An 18,710-nucleotide genomic window follows, 5' to 3' on the forward strand; every position below is an offset into this window, starting at 1 on the left:
GCCTGACTCCCCTCCCTCACCTGATTTTTGTAAAAGAAATCAAAATTTGAAAAAGACGGAAATATTACAAATATTTTTATCAAAATTTGAAATTATTTGAAAACATATACTCTAGAGCAGCCTTTCTCAACCTTTTTTTACCTTGGAGGAACCCTTGAAATAATTTTCAACTCTTAGGGAATGCCTGCACATAAATATTTATAAAGCTAGACTCTGGATTTAATGTACATAAAGGCTGTAAACTGATCTTAATTAGGGCTGTTTACAACAATATAGACTAGTAAGGTTACTGGAAACCATAAGATAAATTGAAGCAATATGAACAAAAGTATGGTCTAAGATGGTGTTTTTTTTTTAAACTAAAATAAAGAATGCAATTTACTTCTTCAGTGTGAAACCTGTACTTGTTCTTTGCTGCACAAATACTTAATTCTGGGTCGAACTTTACGTAAGCACATGCAGAGTTCATCTTCAACTGAAATGAGCTAATTTCTATCTTTGCTCTTGATGCTTCTTAAAGAAGAAAATGGTTGCTCACATACGTAAGAAATCAAAAACTGCAGCAATTTGTTTATTTGACACTCTTCCTTCACAGAAATCCAGAAATACGTTAAATAGATAATTTTAGTGAGCATTATTAATATAAACACAAAAACGGGAATTAGGATACACTGTGTTTATATACTGTATGTACAGTATTGTCACGTGTATGTGTGACTGTAGACGGGGTTTGCATTGGTGACTTGATTTATTGCCCACTTATACACACAACTCGTGATTACACTTTACAATTCACTGTTTCACACAGACTAGTGTCCTTAGTCAATTACAGTCTCCACTAGCCGTTGCATGGTAACGGCTCCAACGGTGGACGTTCCCCTTACTCTTGGGTTCCCGAATTATTGCCGTGCCTCGGCTACCGGCTTCTAACAGCAACAACTCTCAATGACTGAACTGCAGTTCTCTGACTAGCTCCCAGGCTGGTGGCCATCTCACACCAACCTCCTAAATATTTATAGGCTGACTTTCAACTGAACTACCAACTGACTTCCAGTCCACTAGCTACCTTCGCCTACTTCATGTCACTTCACTCAAATGAACCACTTTGCACGGACCAAACAGAAAACACATTTTCTATCAATTCCTCTATTGCTACAGAGGTGTAGTATTTACCTCCCTGTTGCATAGAAACGGCAGTTTTTTTGTTGCTGCTTGCTTGTTCATTTCCGCGGGAATCTGTTTACCGAGTCGTTGCCTAGCAATGAATGCCTAATGTGGCTCCACTATTCCGGCCTTCAGGCGTCATGTCACAATATTTCATGATCTAGAGCAACCAGTAAAAATAATCTCAGAAGTCTTAAATGTAATTTAAGGAAATTTTATGCCTGTCCTTTGAAGACAGTGGAGGCATCCAAGAGAAAGTGCGAGAGGTATCAGAGAGGTAACCATTTAAAGTCTACATTCAGGAGATATCTTGTACGAACCTCGACTGGGAGCACGACATCCAGACCGAAGTTTTCGTATTTTCCCTATTATCACCAAATAAATTTGACAGTATCACGGTCGTTTCCTGCCACTTCTCATGCAGCGATATATAATATCACAAGTTGGTGCACAACAAAATTTTGCATTACATTGGTTCTAGCAGTAACTCATACAATACAGGTGTCCCAGGAGGAAAGGTGAATATTCTGGGAGGTCTAGTATGTGTCATACTAAGCAAAAGAGTGTACGTGTGTCCTATGCCGAAGGGTTTCAGAGATAGAGCTATTTCACTGTACAGTTCCAAAACTGTTGATAAGAAAGAGATATTATGTACTGTTTCTAATACCGGTATTTATTGTTCAAATGAGACCGCGGCATAGCTAAAGCGGTTAATCGCTGACTTCCCATCGCGGCGGCCCGGGTTCGATCCCGGGATCTGGTCAAGTGGGATTTGTGGTGAACAAAGTGGCGCTGGGGCAGGTTTTATCTGAGTACTTCGGTTTCCGCTGCCAATCTTCATTCCACCAACTGCTCCACAATCACCCTCACCTATCATCTGGGTCTGGTACAATAGGCCAGAAGTGGCCGCAGTACAAGAGACTTAGTCCCACCCCACTAGTATTAAAAAAATATTATTGCTCAAATGACAAAGTTGTACTGTTTGCCTAGTATAATACATTTTAGAAAATTCTACCGTCAACATCAATGCAATTTGCAACTCGCGTGAGGACGGCGTTCGTGAAGATGTGCAGCATTTTTCACAGCACCTCTACAACGTCACTATCAACAGTCACAACGGCCAACTGGCGCTTCACACCGATTCATATGCGGGAGGGAAGGACAGTACTGGGCGCCAAATCCAAACTGCTGTAAAGTGAAACAGCTCTATCTCGGAAACCGTTCAGAATAGGACACATGTGCATATATACTTTTTGCTTAAATTAAAAAAAAAAAAAGTAAAGCTATGCCTGTACCAGGCCGTGGAGGCCCATAGGGTTGTGAGACGTTGAGGGTCCCACATTATCTAGACAATCGGCTCAAAGATGGCGGTAAGGTTGTCAGCCTTACGCGCCGGCCGAACTTTACTCCNACTCATATATTCATGAGTACGACGTGGTGACGATACGGTCTGATTTATATTTCCCCGGTCCCCCCACGACTGTTAATCTTGCCGTGACTGTATAGCGTCGAGTGATTGGATGAAGATAAATAATGAACTGAACAGGACATGGAAGGAAGAGTGTTTTCTCCACAGCGTCGAGACCGGCTCTTGGGCCTACTCAGCCTTCTATACAATGGGTTCCGGGGGCTCTTTGTCTCGGGATAAGACGGCCGGAGCGTGAAGCTGACCACTCACTTCCATCTAACGCCGAGGTCAAGAATTTTCGAGCTATATCTCCACTCCTCCATACGACTTCATGGCTTGGTGATCAATTATATAAGCCCAAGGACAACTTCACCTTTGTTGTGCGTTGTTGTATGAGCCATGTCCCCTTACCTGGATTATTGTCGCAAATATGAACGCAAATGATAGGAACACAAAGAAGTCCAGCGCTGTGGGATATGGCACTTTGGGTAGATCGGTACGCGCTTCAAGCCCCAGGAACGTCATTGTTAGAACAGTCGTGATTCCTGTTGAACAGAACAATCCAAAATCATATTCAACCCAGAACACTGTCACGTGTCCGGGGTTCCGTGGCGAATAATAACGGATTATGGGTTGAGTCACTGGATTTATTGACACATATATCTTTACACATTTCGGGACCACGGGCAATTACAGCGCTATCGCTATTCTACACACTTTCCAGCTCAGCCTTTACTAGTCGTATCCTGGCAACGGATTTATCACAGGAACTATCACTTAAAATCACTGTGAAGTCTTCTTGCCACTTCTAATTCAATAACCTTGGAATGCCGACCCCCCAGAAGTCGACCCAGTTCTCCGATGCTAATTCTCTAATCGACTTCTAGCTACAGACTCTCATTACAGACTTGGCACGGACCTACAGAAAGCATATGTTACGTAGAATGCGTAGCGCGGACCACACAGAAAGCACCGCTTCCTCTAATGTTGCGAATACATGTTTACCGCGCCGTTACTTAGCAACAGAAAGTCCTACTGTTGCGTGCACATGTGTTGCGGGGATGTGTTTACCAAGCCGTTGCCTAGTAACGGGCATACACGTTACAATATGATCAACGTCTGGTTTCAAATCTGAATAATTTGGAAGACTGAAGGGAAGCAAACTGATTCAGTTCAGAGGCCTTAAAAGAATTACAAACACCACTCGCTTTATGAAGAATCGTACTGCGAAATTTCGATCATAAGAACTTGTATGATGATGATGCATATACCGTCGGCTTGGCTAGGCATCCCAACGGAACTCGGTTCGTCCGAAATCCCTGCCCCCCCCCCCAATGAGCACGTGCGAAAGAAAGCGTAAAGAAACGAAGGCAACCTCGCCCCGTCCACCTTTGTTCTACATTGGCGTGCATTTTGGACAAGACGTTCGGGTTTATTGGTAACATTTCTAACAATTCTAGCACAACCGAGTCTCCAATGTCCGTTGCTTTTATGTTTAATTTCAGGCAGTGGTTATGAAGCTTTCTGCTTACGTGAAGTCCGTTGAAAGTCAATTGGCGTGTAGAAGGAAAATTTCACCTCCATCTTCAGGGATTAAGAGTAAGTCCCGTAAGAAACAGACATGAACACGGTAGCAAACAGATCTATATGTATAATATAAACTCCGTCGTAAATGTAACACTTTATTGTAGTTGCTGTCCCCCTTCTTTCACACTACATGTCTCGGCAGCAACCGGCCATCATCAGGTGTATTTCACTTCACGTAGCTGTCACACTGCACTCAATATTAACATTTAAACTCCAGATTTCAATTGTTCATTGCTCTGTCGTCAATAGGCACACGATATTCCAGAACTCTCCTTGTCGAGTTTGTCAATTGTGTTTAAAATTTTTATTAATAGACACACGTCGATTGGTTTAAAATTTTAAATTCTCAATTTAGCTTTAATATTTAAAACTTAAATTTAGATTTAAAAACAAAATCACAGATACCTGCTCTATGCTTATATGTGCTGCAGCGGCTACCTCTTGCTTTGAGCACAACTCGCCTGTTATTTTGTGCAGGTTCTCTGTGTGCGTGCCACTGCTTTTCTTTAATACGATTTACGACAGAGCAATGAACAATTGAAATATGGAGTTTAAATGTTAACATTGAGTGCAGTGTGACAGCTACGTGAAGTGAAATACACCTGATGATGGCCGGTTGCTGCCGAAACATGTTGTGTGAAAGAAGGGGGACAAGAACTACAATAAAGTGTTACATTTACGGTGGAGTTTATATTATACATGTAGAAGTGTGAAATGTAACAGGATGCTTAAATATAAAATAGTAGCAAACAGAGTTTGGTTTCTTGCATGGTTTACCTTAAAACTCCGAAGATGGAGGCAATATGTTCCTCCGAATTGTCCGTAGACCTTCAACGGACTACGTGCAGTTATATCCCAGAATGGCTCCCAATAACATTAAAATTTTCTGTTCTTTTGGACATTTATTTTATTTTTGGGGAAAGCAGCCGTACACTATAACATTGCAAATCGTGTTACGTAATTTCGCTTTACGAACTCTCTTGAAGGAAGTAGCTGTTGGTACCATCAGTGACTATCTATAATGGCGATTGAACCTCGGACCATCTGGCCACACAGCCTACGTTGCTACGTAAAACTCAGAATTACTTTGTTTTGGGGCTTTGTCCATGGCCCGGCATTCTAAAACCTAGAGGGCACAGCGTTTCGAAACTGGATCTGTTTCCGTCCTCAGGTGAAGGGGGACACACCTACTCTGCTGGGTCCCTTAGAGAGATTTAACCTCAAGCAGTGGATCACAGATCCAGTTTCCGAAACGTTGTGGTCTCTAGGTTTAGGAATACCGGACCATGGACAAAGCAAAAAAAGGCGGTAATTCTGAGCGTTATACACCATCGTCAGAACCCTTCAGAATCTAGCATGTAACGGGCTGAATTGCATCAGACTCTTCTACTGTTATGTTAGGTTTCAATCTGGGATATGCGGACCTGTCCTGTAATTATATGCGAGTAGCTTCCTTACCTTGGAGTGTGGGAAGGTAAAAAAGCGAAGTTGTCCCTGTGCTTAATTAATTAAGCACGACGCCGTAAAGGCATGTGGTGAGCTTCACGCCCAGGCTGCTTTATTCTCTGCGAAATCATCCCCAGTGCCCATTGGGTACGATGGGTGAGCCCCAGAGCAGGTCTGGACTCTGGGAAGAAGAGTCTCTTGCACCTGCCAGGAATTGAATCTCGGCCGTCCCTATACCCACTGAGCTACTCCGGCTCTTAAGTAAAACGAGCGACATGATAATTTCACTAACGAATTATGCCTAATTGGAACATTTCGTGAAAGAAATCCGAAATGTTAAACTGAATTGGATTTATTTACCACGTAAATGTGACACATATTAAATTTCCAAATCCATTTCTGAGAAGTTAGCAGTCGCTAAGCTGGTCAAGGAATTCCATAGTTCTCATGGACGTGGAAATTTTTTACCGCATTCAAGATAACCGGCAACTGGTTCTTATCCTAAGCCAGATGAATCCAATCCATACCCCCCATCCTATCTACGATCCATTTTAATATTATCCATCCACCTATGTCTTGATCTCCCTAGAGGTCGCGTATAGACAATAATTTTAACTGGAACTTAGTTAAAAATAATTCGGCTTTTGCACAATTCGATGGTTCATTTGTGGAAAGCTGCTTTTCAGGTGTTTAACTTGTAGGCGCTGCTTTCCTGCTTTCTATATTGCTTTCTCACGGATGTACGTGTAACACAGATCTTCACCGAACGGGCTGGTGTAGTGGTAAAGCTTTACATTTATATTTCGGAAATGCTCGGTTCGAATCTCGACCGGAACACCAAGTATCTTGACTGAAGTTTCTCGTGACTACTCTCAGTCCCTCCAGACCAATATCGGGACAGTAGCTCCTTCCAAATCCTTTCCAATTCATTACTGAACAGGTTGGTCTAGAGGTAACATTATGGACTTGTATTCTGGAGGTCCTCGGTTCAAATTTCGACCGTGATACCGGCTGACATGAGTACTATTCTTGTGGGTTTCCTCAGTTCCTGCAGGCAAGTTCCGAGGTAGTACAGTAAGTCCTCGTTTATCATCGTGGACCGCGTTCTTGTAAACTCTGACGTTATGTCAAACAGCTTTAGGCGAATCCATTTTTATCATAATAAACTTCAGAAATAAGTAGGTTACGTTCCTCAGCCTGTCTTCACCCCCATAATACGCATTACAATACAGACAATATGAACCCGATTAATAATGTTCCTGTGACATTTAGCATGACATTCTAGCATGTAGAGCCGTTGCTATGTAACGACCGCGAGATAATAAAATATACCAGAGCCGTTTCTAGGCAACGGTTGGGTAAACACATCCCCGCAGAAAGAGACACGAACGCAACAGTGGTACAGCAACAGAGGAACGGTGTTTTGTATGTGGTCCGTGCCGAGATGTTATAACCGGGACGGTTTTGGATACCTAGTTAATTGAAAGGGTGGCCGTGCCATAGCTTAGGCTGTTAGTCGCCGGATTCCCACCCCGGCGGACCGGGTTCGAACGCGGGTCAAGTCATATGGGATTTGTGGTGGACAAAGTGGCATTGGGGCAGGTTTTCTCTAAGTACTTCGGTTACCCCTGCCAGTCTTCATTTCACCAATTGCTCCACAATCACCATCATCCATCATCTTGGGCTGGTACAATAGGCCGGTTAGTGGCCGACGTACCAAAGGGACTGAGCTCACCCCACCGCAAGAACTTCCGTCTCAAATGCAACTTTATTGTTTCATCTTCTCATTTTTATTACATGTTTCGCCTGTACTTGGCCATCATCAGGTAACTGTGAAAACCGTTACACTGTATCAGCCCCAAACTGGAATATGTCAATGTCAATGTTCGTTTGCCGTCATCCGTTCACAAAAGATATTTGTGTGAGCCCATTGCTCGACGTCGTGTTTTCGCGCGCCGTTTTCCTCTGCGGCGTCGGTGTTTTGCGTGTTGTTTAGTGCAGTCCTTACGGATGTGGCTGTAATGTTGTTATAATTGTTAGATGTTCCGTTGGTTTGTAGGTTTCCACGGTCTTGGGTTAGTTGAGTGTATCACAATAATAATAATGTGACATATACCCAACTAATATCTTTTATGAATGGATGACAACAAATGAAACGACAATTTGGAACTAATTTATTTTAAATACTGAAGCATTTGAAAACGAGACTCGCGACATAACACAACAAAGGGCATACAACCCACCACCTCGAACACGCATGCCAATAGAAGGGACATAAAAAGTAAAAAACTAAACAACGATACAGAAGACAGCAGTTTCCTCGACCAATAATTTTAACACCAGATGATGACCACATTGGTAGAAACATTTAGTGTAAAACTTTAATGTGTATAACTTTTAATAAATTTGGTTGAATATTGATGTTGCACGTGAGACTGTAAAAGACTAATTGACAGTAAAGTGTAACAGGATGTATAGATCTATATTTTCTTGACCTCGGCATTAGTTGGAGGTGAGTGGTCAGCTTCACGCCCCAGCCTCTTTACTGCCGGGGAAAGAGCCCCTGGTACTCATTGTATAGGGGGTTGGGTGGACCCCAGGGCCGGTCTGGACGACATACAGAAGAGAAAACTCTTGACCCTACAGGGACGCGAACTCCGACCCCTCGGTCGTCCAGCCCTTAGCCAGTCATTTCATTTTTAACTACATAAAGAAATTGAGAGATAATCGCAAGAGAAAAGGGAAACAGTGAACCTGGGAACAAACGGACAGACAAGCTTCGGTCACGGACAGCGAGCCGTAGACCTAACTCTGTCGGTACCTGAAATTTTAATTTTTCTGTTTTTTTTCTTTCTTTCTTTCTTTCTTTCTTTCTTTCTTTCTTTCTTTTTTTGCGAGCGTTTATATTCGAAGTGACGTAAGTTAAGTGCGCTTAAGTTGCGACTCTGCTGCATTAGAAACAGTTTTTTACATTCTGAATTTACGGATAAATTGGTTAAATGTACATTTACAAGCAAATTTTCTGCTCCCCCTCATACAAAAAAAACTTACTCCTTCCTCGAAAGAGAGTATACTGGTATACTTCCGTGAATTATTGACAGTCCACATGGAATTATCAGCTATGCGTTTCTGAAGGTTGAATTTCATTTGCTGTCATCCATTTTACTGCCTTCTACCGAACTCTTCTTGTTCCACCATTAATCTCTCTGAGAAACATTTTTGTGGATACCCAGAAATGAGACCAGCGATGCACACAATAACGAGTGTCTCAACACAACAAAGGAATTGCGTATCTTACCGAGAGAAACTCTGTCAGCTGTTGCTTCTCTGTTCAGCCAAAATGAGACCCACGAGAGGACGACCAACAAAACGCAAGGTCCATAAACTTGAATCAAGAAGTTTCCCATATGTCTCTGAAGATGGAAACTGACAATCAACATTGAATATTCACCTGGAATCATAACAATGAAATTGTAAATCTTAAAATTCGCTTGTATCGTGGCTGCCACAGGCTTGTACCGCTCAGGGATATAGCCCTGTAGGAAGGGCCGCTGCGGTCTGGCACGCAGCTCCACATTGAAAAGAAATGCGAATGAATTGTGACGTCAAGTCTTCATCATCGTTTATGTAATGATAGTTCTCAACTTTTATATACAGAACTATCTACTATATACTACATATACTATACTACACGATTAGCAGTTTTGAAGGTCGCGAGTTCGATTCCCGATGAGTTTACTGATTTTTTTTTTTCAAATTTATCTAATCCTTCCAGCCGCACTATGGCCCTGGGGCCTACTCTGCCTCTAACAGAAATGAGTATCATGAATCTTCTTCGGGGTCAAAGGGCGGCTGGCACGTAAGGCTCACAACCTTACCGTCATCTGTGAGCCGATTGTCTATAAAATGTGGGAGCCTCGACGTCTCACAACCCTTTGGGCCTCCACGGCCTGTTACAGGGATAGCTTTAATTTTTACCTTTTAATTATCATTACGATTATGAAGTGAAGGTTGAATATATGGGCGGAGTATGCATGATGCATGAGAAAGTTGATAAATATTCAGATTTTGATCTAAAATCCTGAAGGGAGTTGACCTAAGCGTATGATGTGATGTGAGGATGTCTAGATTAACGTAGCTTAGAATGGGAGTCAACTGTGGGATTTTACTGGCATAGAAATGAAGGTCTCGGATCTGCCCGATGGAGTCAGAGGGCAGTGGTTTCTGGTTTATATCCGGACGCTGTCCAGTATCAGGACTTACGTGGCTTCGAATGGTAGAACGATTTACACGTATGACAGAATTTGGGAGGAACCCGTTCCGACACAATTGCGGTAACATGCCGAAATCAATCGGGAGAGACTGATGGAAACCGCGGAAAAACCTCAGTGAGGATAGCCGGTGTTCTGTCCTAGATTCGAACATAGCACCGTTTCGAATGCAAGTCTGCATTGCTACCACTACACCAGCCTGATTTTTGGAATTTGTTAGTTAGATGAAGAACAAACACTGCTGGAAACTGAAAGAAAAAGAAGAGCGCTGGAATTTATGAATTACAATTTTATTTTTTGGGGGGGGCTAGGTAACACCTTTCCCTGTGCATGAAGAAGTTCTGATACGGAATGGGATTTGAACTGGCAAGTATAGGATGCTGTGAGATCATGTGTTGCCTCGCTGTTCCCTTTCATCTCCGCCCAATGGAAGCAACAAACTCAGTCTTTGATCGTCCTCCTCATGTACTTCAAATGGGCCGAACTATGTCTGATGCAAGCAATGAGGCTCACTAAGAACCTGCACGTCACAGCCTCTCACCCCACCTGCAGGTACGGCAGCAGGCCGCCTGTCGAAACTCATTTCGGCGCAAGTATTTCAAGAATATATGCATTACTATACAGAGTGTCCCAGGGGGAAAGACCAGTATCTGTGAGGTCATGGTATCGGCCAATCTAAGCAAAAAAAAAAAGTGTATATGTACATGTGTCCTATTCTGATCGGTTTCCGATATAGAGCTATATCACTATACAGACGAGCAACACGCCATGTCCTCACACGAGTTGCCAAGTGCATTGATATTGACGGTGGAATTTTCGAAAATGTATTATATTAGGTAAACTATACCAAATTTGTCACCTGAAAAGTAAATACCGGTATTAGAAACAGTACGTAATATATATTTCTTATCAACAATTTTGGAACTGGAGCTCTCAGGGTACATATTCTTACGAAACTGTTTATTCAATTTGGTGTTCACAAACCAGAATGTAAAATATGGGACGCAACAACGAGGCGCCCTGGATGTATACACAGGTACCTCGGTAAATCCTACCTTCAAGTAATCCGAGCTGACATACATTACCCCCTTCAAAAATCGCCATCTAGAAATGTTATAAATTTCATCACAATCCTTTACTTCCTTCGAATAAAGAAAAACCTGTCCCTGTAACAGGCTGTGGAGGCCAACAGGATCCTGAGACGTCGAGGCTGTCGAATTTTCTAGACAATCGGTTCACAGATGGCGGTGAGGTTGTCAGCCTTACGCGCCGGCCGTCCTTCATCCCCCAGGAAGATTCCTGGTAGTCATTTCTGTTAGAGGCTGAGTAGACCCCAGGGCCATAGTGCTGCTGGAAGGATTGGGTGAATTAAAATAATCCAATGACCTCATCGGGAATCGAACCCGCGACCTTCCGCTTTGTAGCACAGTGCCTCAACCAACTATGCTACCGCGTGCCCCCATTTCCTTACAGTAAAAATGAATTCTTGTGAAGCATGACTTGTGTTAATGGACCTCCCTTTCTAGGTGGTGAGAGACGTAACCCGGTTACCGCTTGCCCTGAGCTCGGCGTGTTGTCGAACGTCCGGGAGTTGCGGTCGTTGTATATAATATATAAAATAGACCTATAAATATGTTTTATAAATAATTTTATTAGAGGAGTAAAATATTTATTTAAAATTCAGTACTCTGAACGATTCCAAAGTACGAACACAGCAGTGCTCTAATTAGTTCGCACTGCCGGGGTTCCACTGTGTTTATTTTCACGTGTAAGGGTGACTATCGACGGGGGTTTTACACTGGAACTACAAGCAATTACAGCGCCACCGCTAATCTCCATAGTTCACAAATCACCACAGCAACCGCTAAGTCTTTTCCAGCCTGCTGTATAGTCACCAACAGTTCCCTGGCAACGGCTTTTAACAGTGGAGATTCTTCAGCTTTACGCGCTCAAGTTCCACCTTCAGAGATCCCCGTACAGAACTCACTTGGTCGCCCCAATTGTCTTCCTTATAACTTCTCGACACGAACCACGTAGAAACACCCCGTTTCCAGCAGAACCTCTATTGTTGCGCGTCAATTCGTTGCTGCGGGAACATGTTTAACGAGCCGTTGCCCAGAAACGGCCCTGGTATACCTGCCCATTTCGCAGTCGTTGCATAGCAACGGCTCTATAGGTACAATATGTAAAGGATAAAGATATAGTTGTTCGTGTTTTAATTACTTAAGCACCACGCCGTGAAGGTTTGTGTGGTAGTGGAGGTGTAGCTCCACCATCCTTGCCTTCGGCACTAGATGGAGGTGAGTAGTGAGCTTCGCTTCATCCCCGGCGAAATCGGCCCCAGTGCCCATTGGATAGGAGGCAGAGTGGGTCCCGGAACTAGTTTGCTGAGAATCGAACCCCGGCCGTGCAGTCCACAGCCCTTCGCTATGTCTACTGAGCTATCCCGGTTCTCCCGCAGTATAACTGACTTGAATTTACATGAGAACAAATTTAAACGCAAAGTGTTTATTATAACTAAGCAGGAAAATGTGAACATGATCGAAATGGGTCAGTATCGAGTCAAATGTGGGACTTTTGTGCGCACGGTAATGAAATGGTTTCCTAAATCGCTTTTAGTCAGCTGGGTAACTATTCAGTGAAGACTTTACAGCATGGAGTTCGTCCATTTTAAAACTCACAGAAGGAAAGGGCAAAGCAATGAGACGTAAGAGGCCACGTGGGACGGAATGTGTGTGTGTGTGTGTGGGGGGGGGGGGAAGCCAGACATCTCCCCCCCCTACTGGATTTTCGGATATTCTTTCCACTTCATCATCTATCCATCCGCCGCTGACGCAGTGTAGTCCAGATACTGTCAGCGTTGTAAAAAGAGACCCAAAAGACACCAAACCTCTGTTCCCTGTGCCACAGAGACGACAAACAAGTGAATTATAGTAAACCTTCGTTATAACGGATTAATACGGGTCACAGGGCGCCCGTCGTCGCAGATGTCCACTATAATCGAGTGAAGGTGCATTCACCATAGGGCACATAGCCAATACACACAGAAACACATAACGCAATGAAGTAAAGGTTGTTTATATTGGAGTTCTGTTCGCCTCAACATGCCCCCAAATTCGCAATTGTACAAAACAAAATTTTGTCTTTTATATCCGGATCCGTTATGACGACAGTTTACTGTACTTTCATCACGTAATTTGTACTTCAGTCACAGAAATGCCCATTTCTGAAATTAAATTGACTCGTTTCAGATGGCGGTGGGCGATATAGTCTGTCATATTGCAGGGGTACTTGCAGATGGTAAAGAGGACAAGGCCAGTCCTACCGGACTGCAGAGCGTCCGTTTGGTTGGCTGAAGGAGTCGCGATGAGGTCAAACTGGGACAGTTTCATGTCTACGGCGATGTCCACCTTTCTGGCCACGTTCCATCTGTATACCACGTCATTTGTCGTGTAGCCAACTGCAACAAGAAGCACTTTCAGTATCCAGACGATAGGTGATTAATTAGTATGTAGCCATGTAGTCCGCTGAAAGTCAACAGACGTTTCGAAGTAACCTATCGCTGTCGAAGAATAAGCGGTGCAAGACAGCAGGTTGCAGGTGACGGTGGTGTTAACCGACGTTTCGGAGGAAGAAAGGTAGAAGGAAGAAAAAAATCCGCAAGCAAAGAGACAGTGAGAACAGGTGCAAGTAGACTTGGACTAATGTTGGAAATAAACTCAGCTATATGAGAGCGGGGAAGGAAGGGACAGGTCTACATGGGAAAGCAGTGGAGAGGGAGAGGGGAAGGGTCTGGGACAGGGGCAAGGTTAGAGCAGGTATAGGATATTGTGTAGGGGGAGAAAGGCAAGCTTAATGGGAAGGCATTATCCCTTAAGCTAGGGGTGTTGCTATATGAGTCGGTTATGGACTGCGTGGTCTTGTGGATCTGGCGTCATGTCCCGGGGTGGGAAGGGGTTTAGGGAACAGATGAGATGCTTCTATAACTTGCTGAGATAGCGTTGCTTGCTCTCCCTCTTCACTGATTTCCCATGTAGACTTGTTTCCTCCTTTCCTGCTCTCATATTTTTTTCCCTTGGCAATCCAGCCCCAGTGGGCCTAGGCCTGCCTCCATGAACTTCTCCGTTCACTTCGGTTTTTCTACATCTTACACATTCGGTAAGACTCCTTGGGCGGGTGATCAGCTCGTCGCAAGGCCTCTACCTGTGCACAAACACAGAAAAACGCACACAAACATTCATGCCCTGAGTGGGATTCGAACCCACGATCCCGGTTTCAAAGTGAGCGAAGACAGTACATGCCTTAGACCGCTCAGCTACCGTGACCTGCTCTCATATAGCTGAGTTTATTCTCAACCTTAGTCTGCTTGCACCTGTTCTCACTGTCTCTTCGCTTGCGGATTTTCTTATTTTTCCTTCTTCCCTGAAGATGGAGGAGATCTGTTCCTGCTAAACGTCGGTTAACACCACATCTACACGGTACCACATCCCAGAAGACTGCTTTCTTCAATGTAATAGTTAATCCAGTTAATTCCTATCAGAGTATAACTGCGTAGTTTGTTAACACGAATAGCATGAAGTTACAAATGCCGATCACAGTGGCCGCTCGGACTAAGATATAACTGTCTTCGCTCGCTCGAAAGCTGGGATAGTGGGTTCGAATCCCACGTGTGCGTTTATTTTGTGTCAGTGTTTTCCTGTGTTATCCTTGCCTTGCGACGGGCTGATCACTCGTCCAAGGATTCCTACAGTCTGTGTGAAAAAGCTTATGAAAGTTCTTGGGACTATTTTGAAGGCAGATGTGCGTTGTGCCCTTGCTGTTTCTGAAATACAGCTTTGCGGTTTTCATTTAATGATTTTTGTAGTAACAGGCCGCTGAGGGCGTTTGAGAACAGGGTGTTGAGGAGAATATTTGGACCGAAGAGGGGTGAAGTGACAGGAGGTTAGAAAAAACTGCATAATGAGGAGCTTCATAACTTGTACTCTTCTCCAAGTATAATTAGAATGATCAAGTCAAGGACGATGAGGTGGACAGGCATGTAGCACACGTGGGGATGAGAGAAATACATATACGGTTTCGGTGGAAAAGCCAGAAGGAAACAGACCATTAGAAAGGCCCAGACGTAGGCGAGATGATAATATTAAGATGAATCTTAGAGAAATACGCTATGGTGGTATGGACTGGATTAATCTAGCTGAGGATAGGGACCATAGGGACCTTCGGCTTCCATAAAGTCACGTCATCTCCAGGTCACGAGCTCTGTTTTATTTTATTTCTTGTGACCAAAGAATGATGTATCAATAATAATAACATACTAATATCTCCTGCTGTAAACTTCTACCAGACTATACGATGTCACACCGCTATGAGGACCTCAAATCCGACACTTTTTATTGTACTACCACTTACGTGTGTTGCGTTATAAGCCTTGATCTATGGTTCACTACCGTAACAAGTGTTCAGATGTACCAATTACTGATAACTTACAACTTCCAAATTTCAAAGGGCATCTCTGAGTGTCCATAGGGAAGTCCTCCAGGTTCATGGGGCAGCCAGCCTTAATTGTCAGCCTGTCAACACAGAAAAATACGTTAGGAAACGTACAACAAGTTGGGGTCGGGGGCACGCGGTAGCGTAGTTGGTTGAGCCAATATGCTACAAGCCGGAATATGTCGGGTTCGATTCCCGATGAGGTCACTGGAGTTTTCAATTAACCTAATACTTCCAGCCGCACTATAACCCTGGGGTGGACTCAGCCTCTAACAGAAATGAGTAACAGGAACCTTCCTAGGGGTCGGCTGGCCGACGCGTAAGGCTCACAACCTCACCGCCATCTGTGAGCCGATTATCTAGAAAATGTGGGAGCCTCGACGTTTCACAGTCATATGGGACTCAATGACTTGTTACAGGTATAGCTTTACCTTTAGGAGCCGGGTTAGCGCAGTCGGTATAGTGACTGGCTACCCGCAGCACGGCCGAGGAGTAGGAGATCGAGTCCCGGTGGGGTAAAGAATTCTCTCTTCTCCACGTCGTCCAGACCGGCTCTGGGGCCCACCCAGCCTCCTATCAAATGGGTACCGGGGGCTCTCTCTCCCCGGGGGTAAAGCGGCCGGGGCGTGAAGCTGACCACTCACCTCCAACTAGTGCCGAGGTCAAGAAAACATGGATCTATACATCCACTCCCCTATACGTCTTCATGGAGTAGTACTTAATTAGCTAAACACGGGGCCAATTTTACCTGTTTTTTTACAGCAAGTAGGGACGGACAGACCTCAGCTTGCCGGATTCAGTTATTCCCTACTGACTACAACTATAGGCCTAAATATCGGCATGTTATTTCGTGAAATACGAGGTTCTCAAGGCGTTGAATATGAAAAGTATGATCCTCTAGAATATGACGTCGTGTAGTTGGGTAGATCGAGTAACCCGATATTGCATCTAGAAGTTATAAGCCTTTCTACCTAGAAGATGGAGGCAGTATATTGAATCGAAATGATATTCTAGACGTGTTTTTAGATCAGGTCTCTGGGATTTGCATGAGAAATGTGGCACGAAGTAGCGGGGCAGTGGTTGTAGCTTCGAAATGGGAGGAAGGGTGACGCACTCTAAGATTCTGACTGATTCATACACAACATGCACAGTAATTGGACTCAGCCACTTTCATTCTTTGTTCTGTTGAGAACACCCTCGCCTAAAAGCACGGAAATTACCTCTGTACAAGACTTTACGGCGTCACATCCCAGATGAGAAAAATATTCAATAAGCTGGTGTCCACAGTATTTTGGCGTGTAGATCCGTTGCTAAACAGTAACTCTGTAAATAACGACCGTTTCTGGGAAACGGCTCGGTAAACATGTTCCCGTTTCTAGGCAGCAAATTGCTAATACTGCAACAGCTGGACGCAATAATAGAAGAGATGTATTTTCTATGTGATCCGTGCCGAGATGTTATAAGTAAGGGATAAAGTCCGTTCAGTAGAGTTATCTACGGGAGGCTGTGAAGACAGAACCTGTGCGCGTGAAAGTGAAGAATCTCCACTCTTAAAATTCGTTGCCAGGCAACGGCTGGTGAAGATACAACAGTTGGACAAGGTTTAGCGGGTGCTGTAGTGATCTGTGAATTGTGGAGATTAGCGACGGCGGTGTAACTGACTGTAGTTCCGAGTGGTGTGTATAAGTGATCAGAAAATCCAATATCCAATCCAAGGGTTACTATAGACGGGAAGTCTATAAAGTAATAAATCATGGATTTATTGAGCACAGATGTCTTCAGAAAAACTGATTCACTAACTAATTTTTACTGCGATACATTGCGGCGTATTTGGCACAACAGAAGTTTAAGAAAAAATTACTCAAAACTCATGGCAGTAGGAGAGCTCAATCACAATGTGATGGCACATGCGCAGAAAATTTTCGTGAACGGATGGAACGGACGAGTCCATATGCTCTTACAGGTCGCTGCTGGCAGCTGGTTTCTGCGTTGGAGCGGCTCGTAACGGATTTATTCACTCTGCTGTCACATTTCCCCGCAACTTCTCCTTTTCGTAGGGTTGTGCAATCACACAGCAATCGGGCTGTAACAACGAAACGAAGCCATTTGTGTTGTGGAGTTCGATAAAATCAATCAGAAAATGTCGAACATAAGGTTTATTACTGATTGTAGGTTTTCACTATGGCTCATTGTTGATATTATTATGCTCGTTCGTCTTTGCACGGTGTACTCCGTGTGGATGTGGACAGTGTTATCGATGTTTCATAGGTACGTATTCACGCTGTCTCCATCTTCAGGGTAAACTTCGATGGTCAAGATGGAGGCTACACGTGCTTCCGGAACGTTGGGAACACTGCCACACCCACGTTGTGCAAAGGCCCAAGAGCACAATAAAAGTACAAACGTACCGTTAATAAATTATTTATGATGGATTATGCAAGACACTGTTGGCGGCCCGGGTTTGATCCCGGGGTAACTGTGACTTTCTTAGGTCACATGTTGCAGGTGGTAATGACGCCATCCTCAATGAGGTTGCCGAACCGCGGCTGTGTCTTTGATGGGGACGCATCATGGACCAGGTATGCGTTGGGACACAGTTTTGGGACACCTCCTCGTGCTCCCGCCGGGCAACGACAGCCCCCTTCCGGGGCTGGCGGCTAAGTTCCCATTAAGGGCGATGGCTTTATGACCAGAGCCTCCCACGAGGCGGCATAATGACTCTTGGGTTTCAGTTCAGTGTACCCGGGACGAATGCGGGAGAGCACTCCAATGAAGGTAGCTTCGGCTACATGAGATGTCTCCCTAGAGTACCGATCAGGTGCCGCAAGCCTTCGGGCCAAACACTCTAAAACGGTTTGACCAACCCATGTGGAGGGGTGGGAATGGGGAAGCTCATAAGCTACCACCAGGGGCAGCTCTCTCATGTAGGTTGCCCTATCCGCAACTCATGACCAACTGGTGTCGCACTGCCATTAATCATCTGGGATACCCCTCTCCCCCCGAACAGGCACTCTTGGTCCTGGAGGCTTGTGAGGGTTTCATTTACTACAGGACCAGACCACCTAAGCCAAGGTGTGAGGCATTGTGCTGAGGGTTGCTTGGCACTGGGGTGGTAATTAGCCAGTGTCTTGAACGATCCCCTTAGGGCACCAGGCAGCACCCCGTTGCATTTATGCCTTCCACCCGTATGGGGCGCTGCGGGTGGCGACCTTTTAAATCCCCATGACTCGTGGGACCAAAATGAAAGGAACAAAAAAAACCGGTCGTAAGGACCTTAAACTGAAGGGGGACCCCCCTCCAAGGGTATCCCTACGAGAAATGCTTCAGTAGGGGACTGGAAGCTC

General features: G+C 44.4%; 1 protein-coding gene across 6 annotated transcripts in view; it reads right to left on the bottom strand.

Moving 5' to 3' along the window:
- Positions 1-18,710, bottom strand: part of LOC111867986 (gamma-aminobutyric acid receptor alpha-like) — a 167,150-nt gene that overhangs the window by 5,007 nt on the left and 143,433 nt on the right. For 4 of the 6 annotated variants that reach the window (XM_033752894.1, XM_033752896.1, XM_033752895.1 and 1 more), the window contains 4 exons: positions 15,364-15,446; positions 13,172-13,336; positions 8,904-9,056; positions 2,984-3,117 (listed from right to left, as the gene is read on the bottom strand). In XM_033752894.1, the coding sequence (XP_033608785.1) occupies positions 2,984-3,117; positions 8,904-9,056; positions 13,172-13,336; positions 15,364-15,446 (535 nt within the window). The remainder of the gene's footprint in view (positions 1-2,983; positions 3,118-8,903; positions 9,057-13,171; positions 13,337-15,363; positions 15,447-18,710) is intronic. The other 2 variants (XM_023858255.2, XM_023858258.2) reach the window with 2 other exon arrangements.

Source organism: Cryptotermes secundus, unplaced genomic scaffold, assembly GCF_002891405.2.
Source record: "Cryptotermes secundus unplaced genomic scaffold, Csec_1.0 scaffold508, whole genome shotgun sequence".
NCBI lineage: Eukaryota > Metazoa > Arthropoda > Insecta > Blattodea > Kalotermitidae > Cryptotermes > Cryptotermes secundus.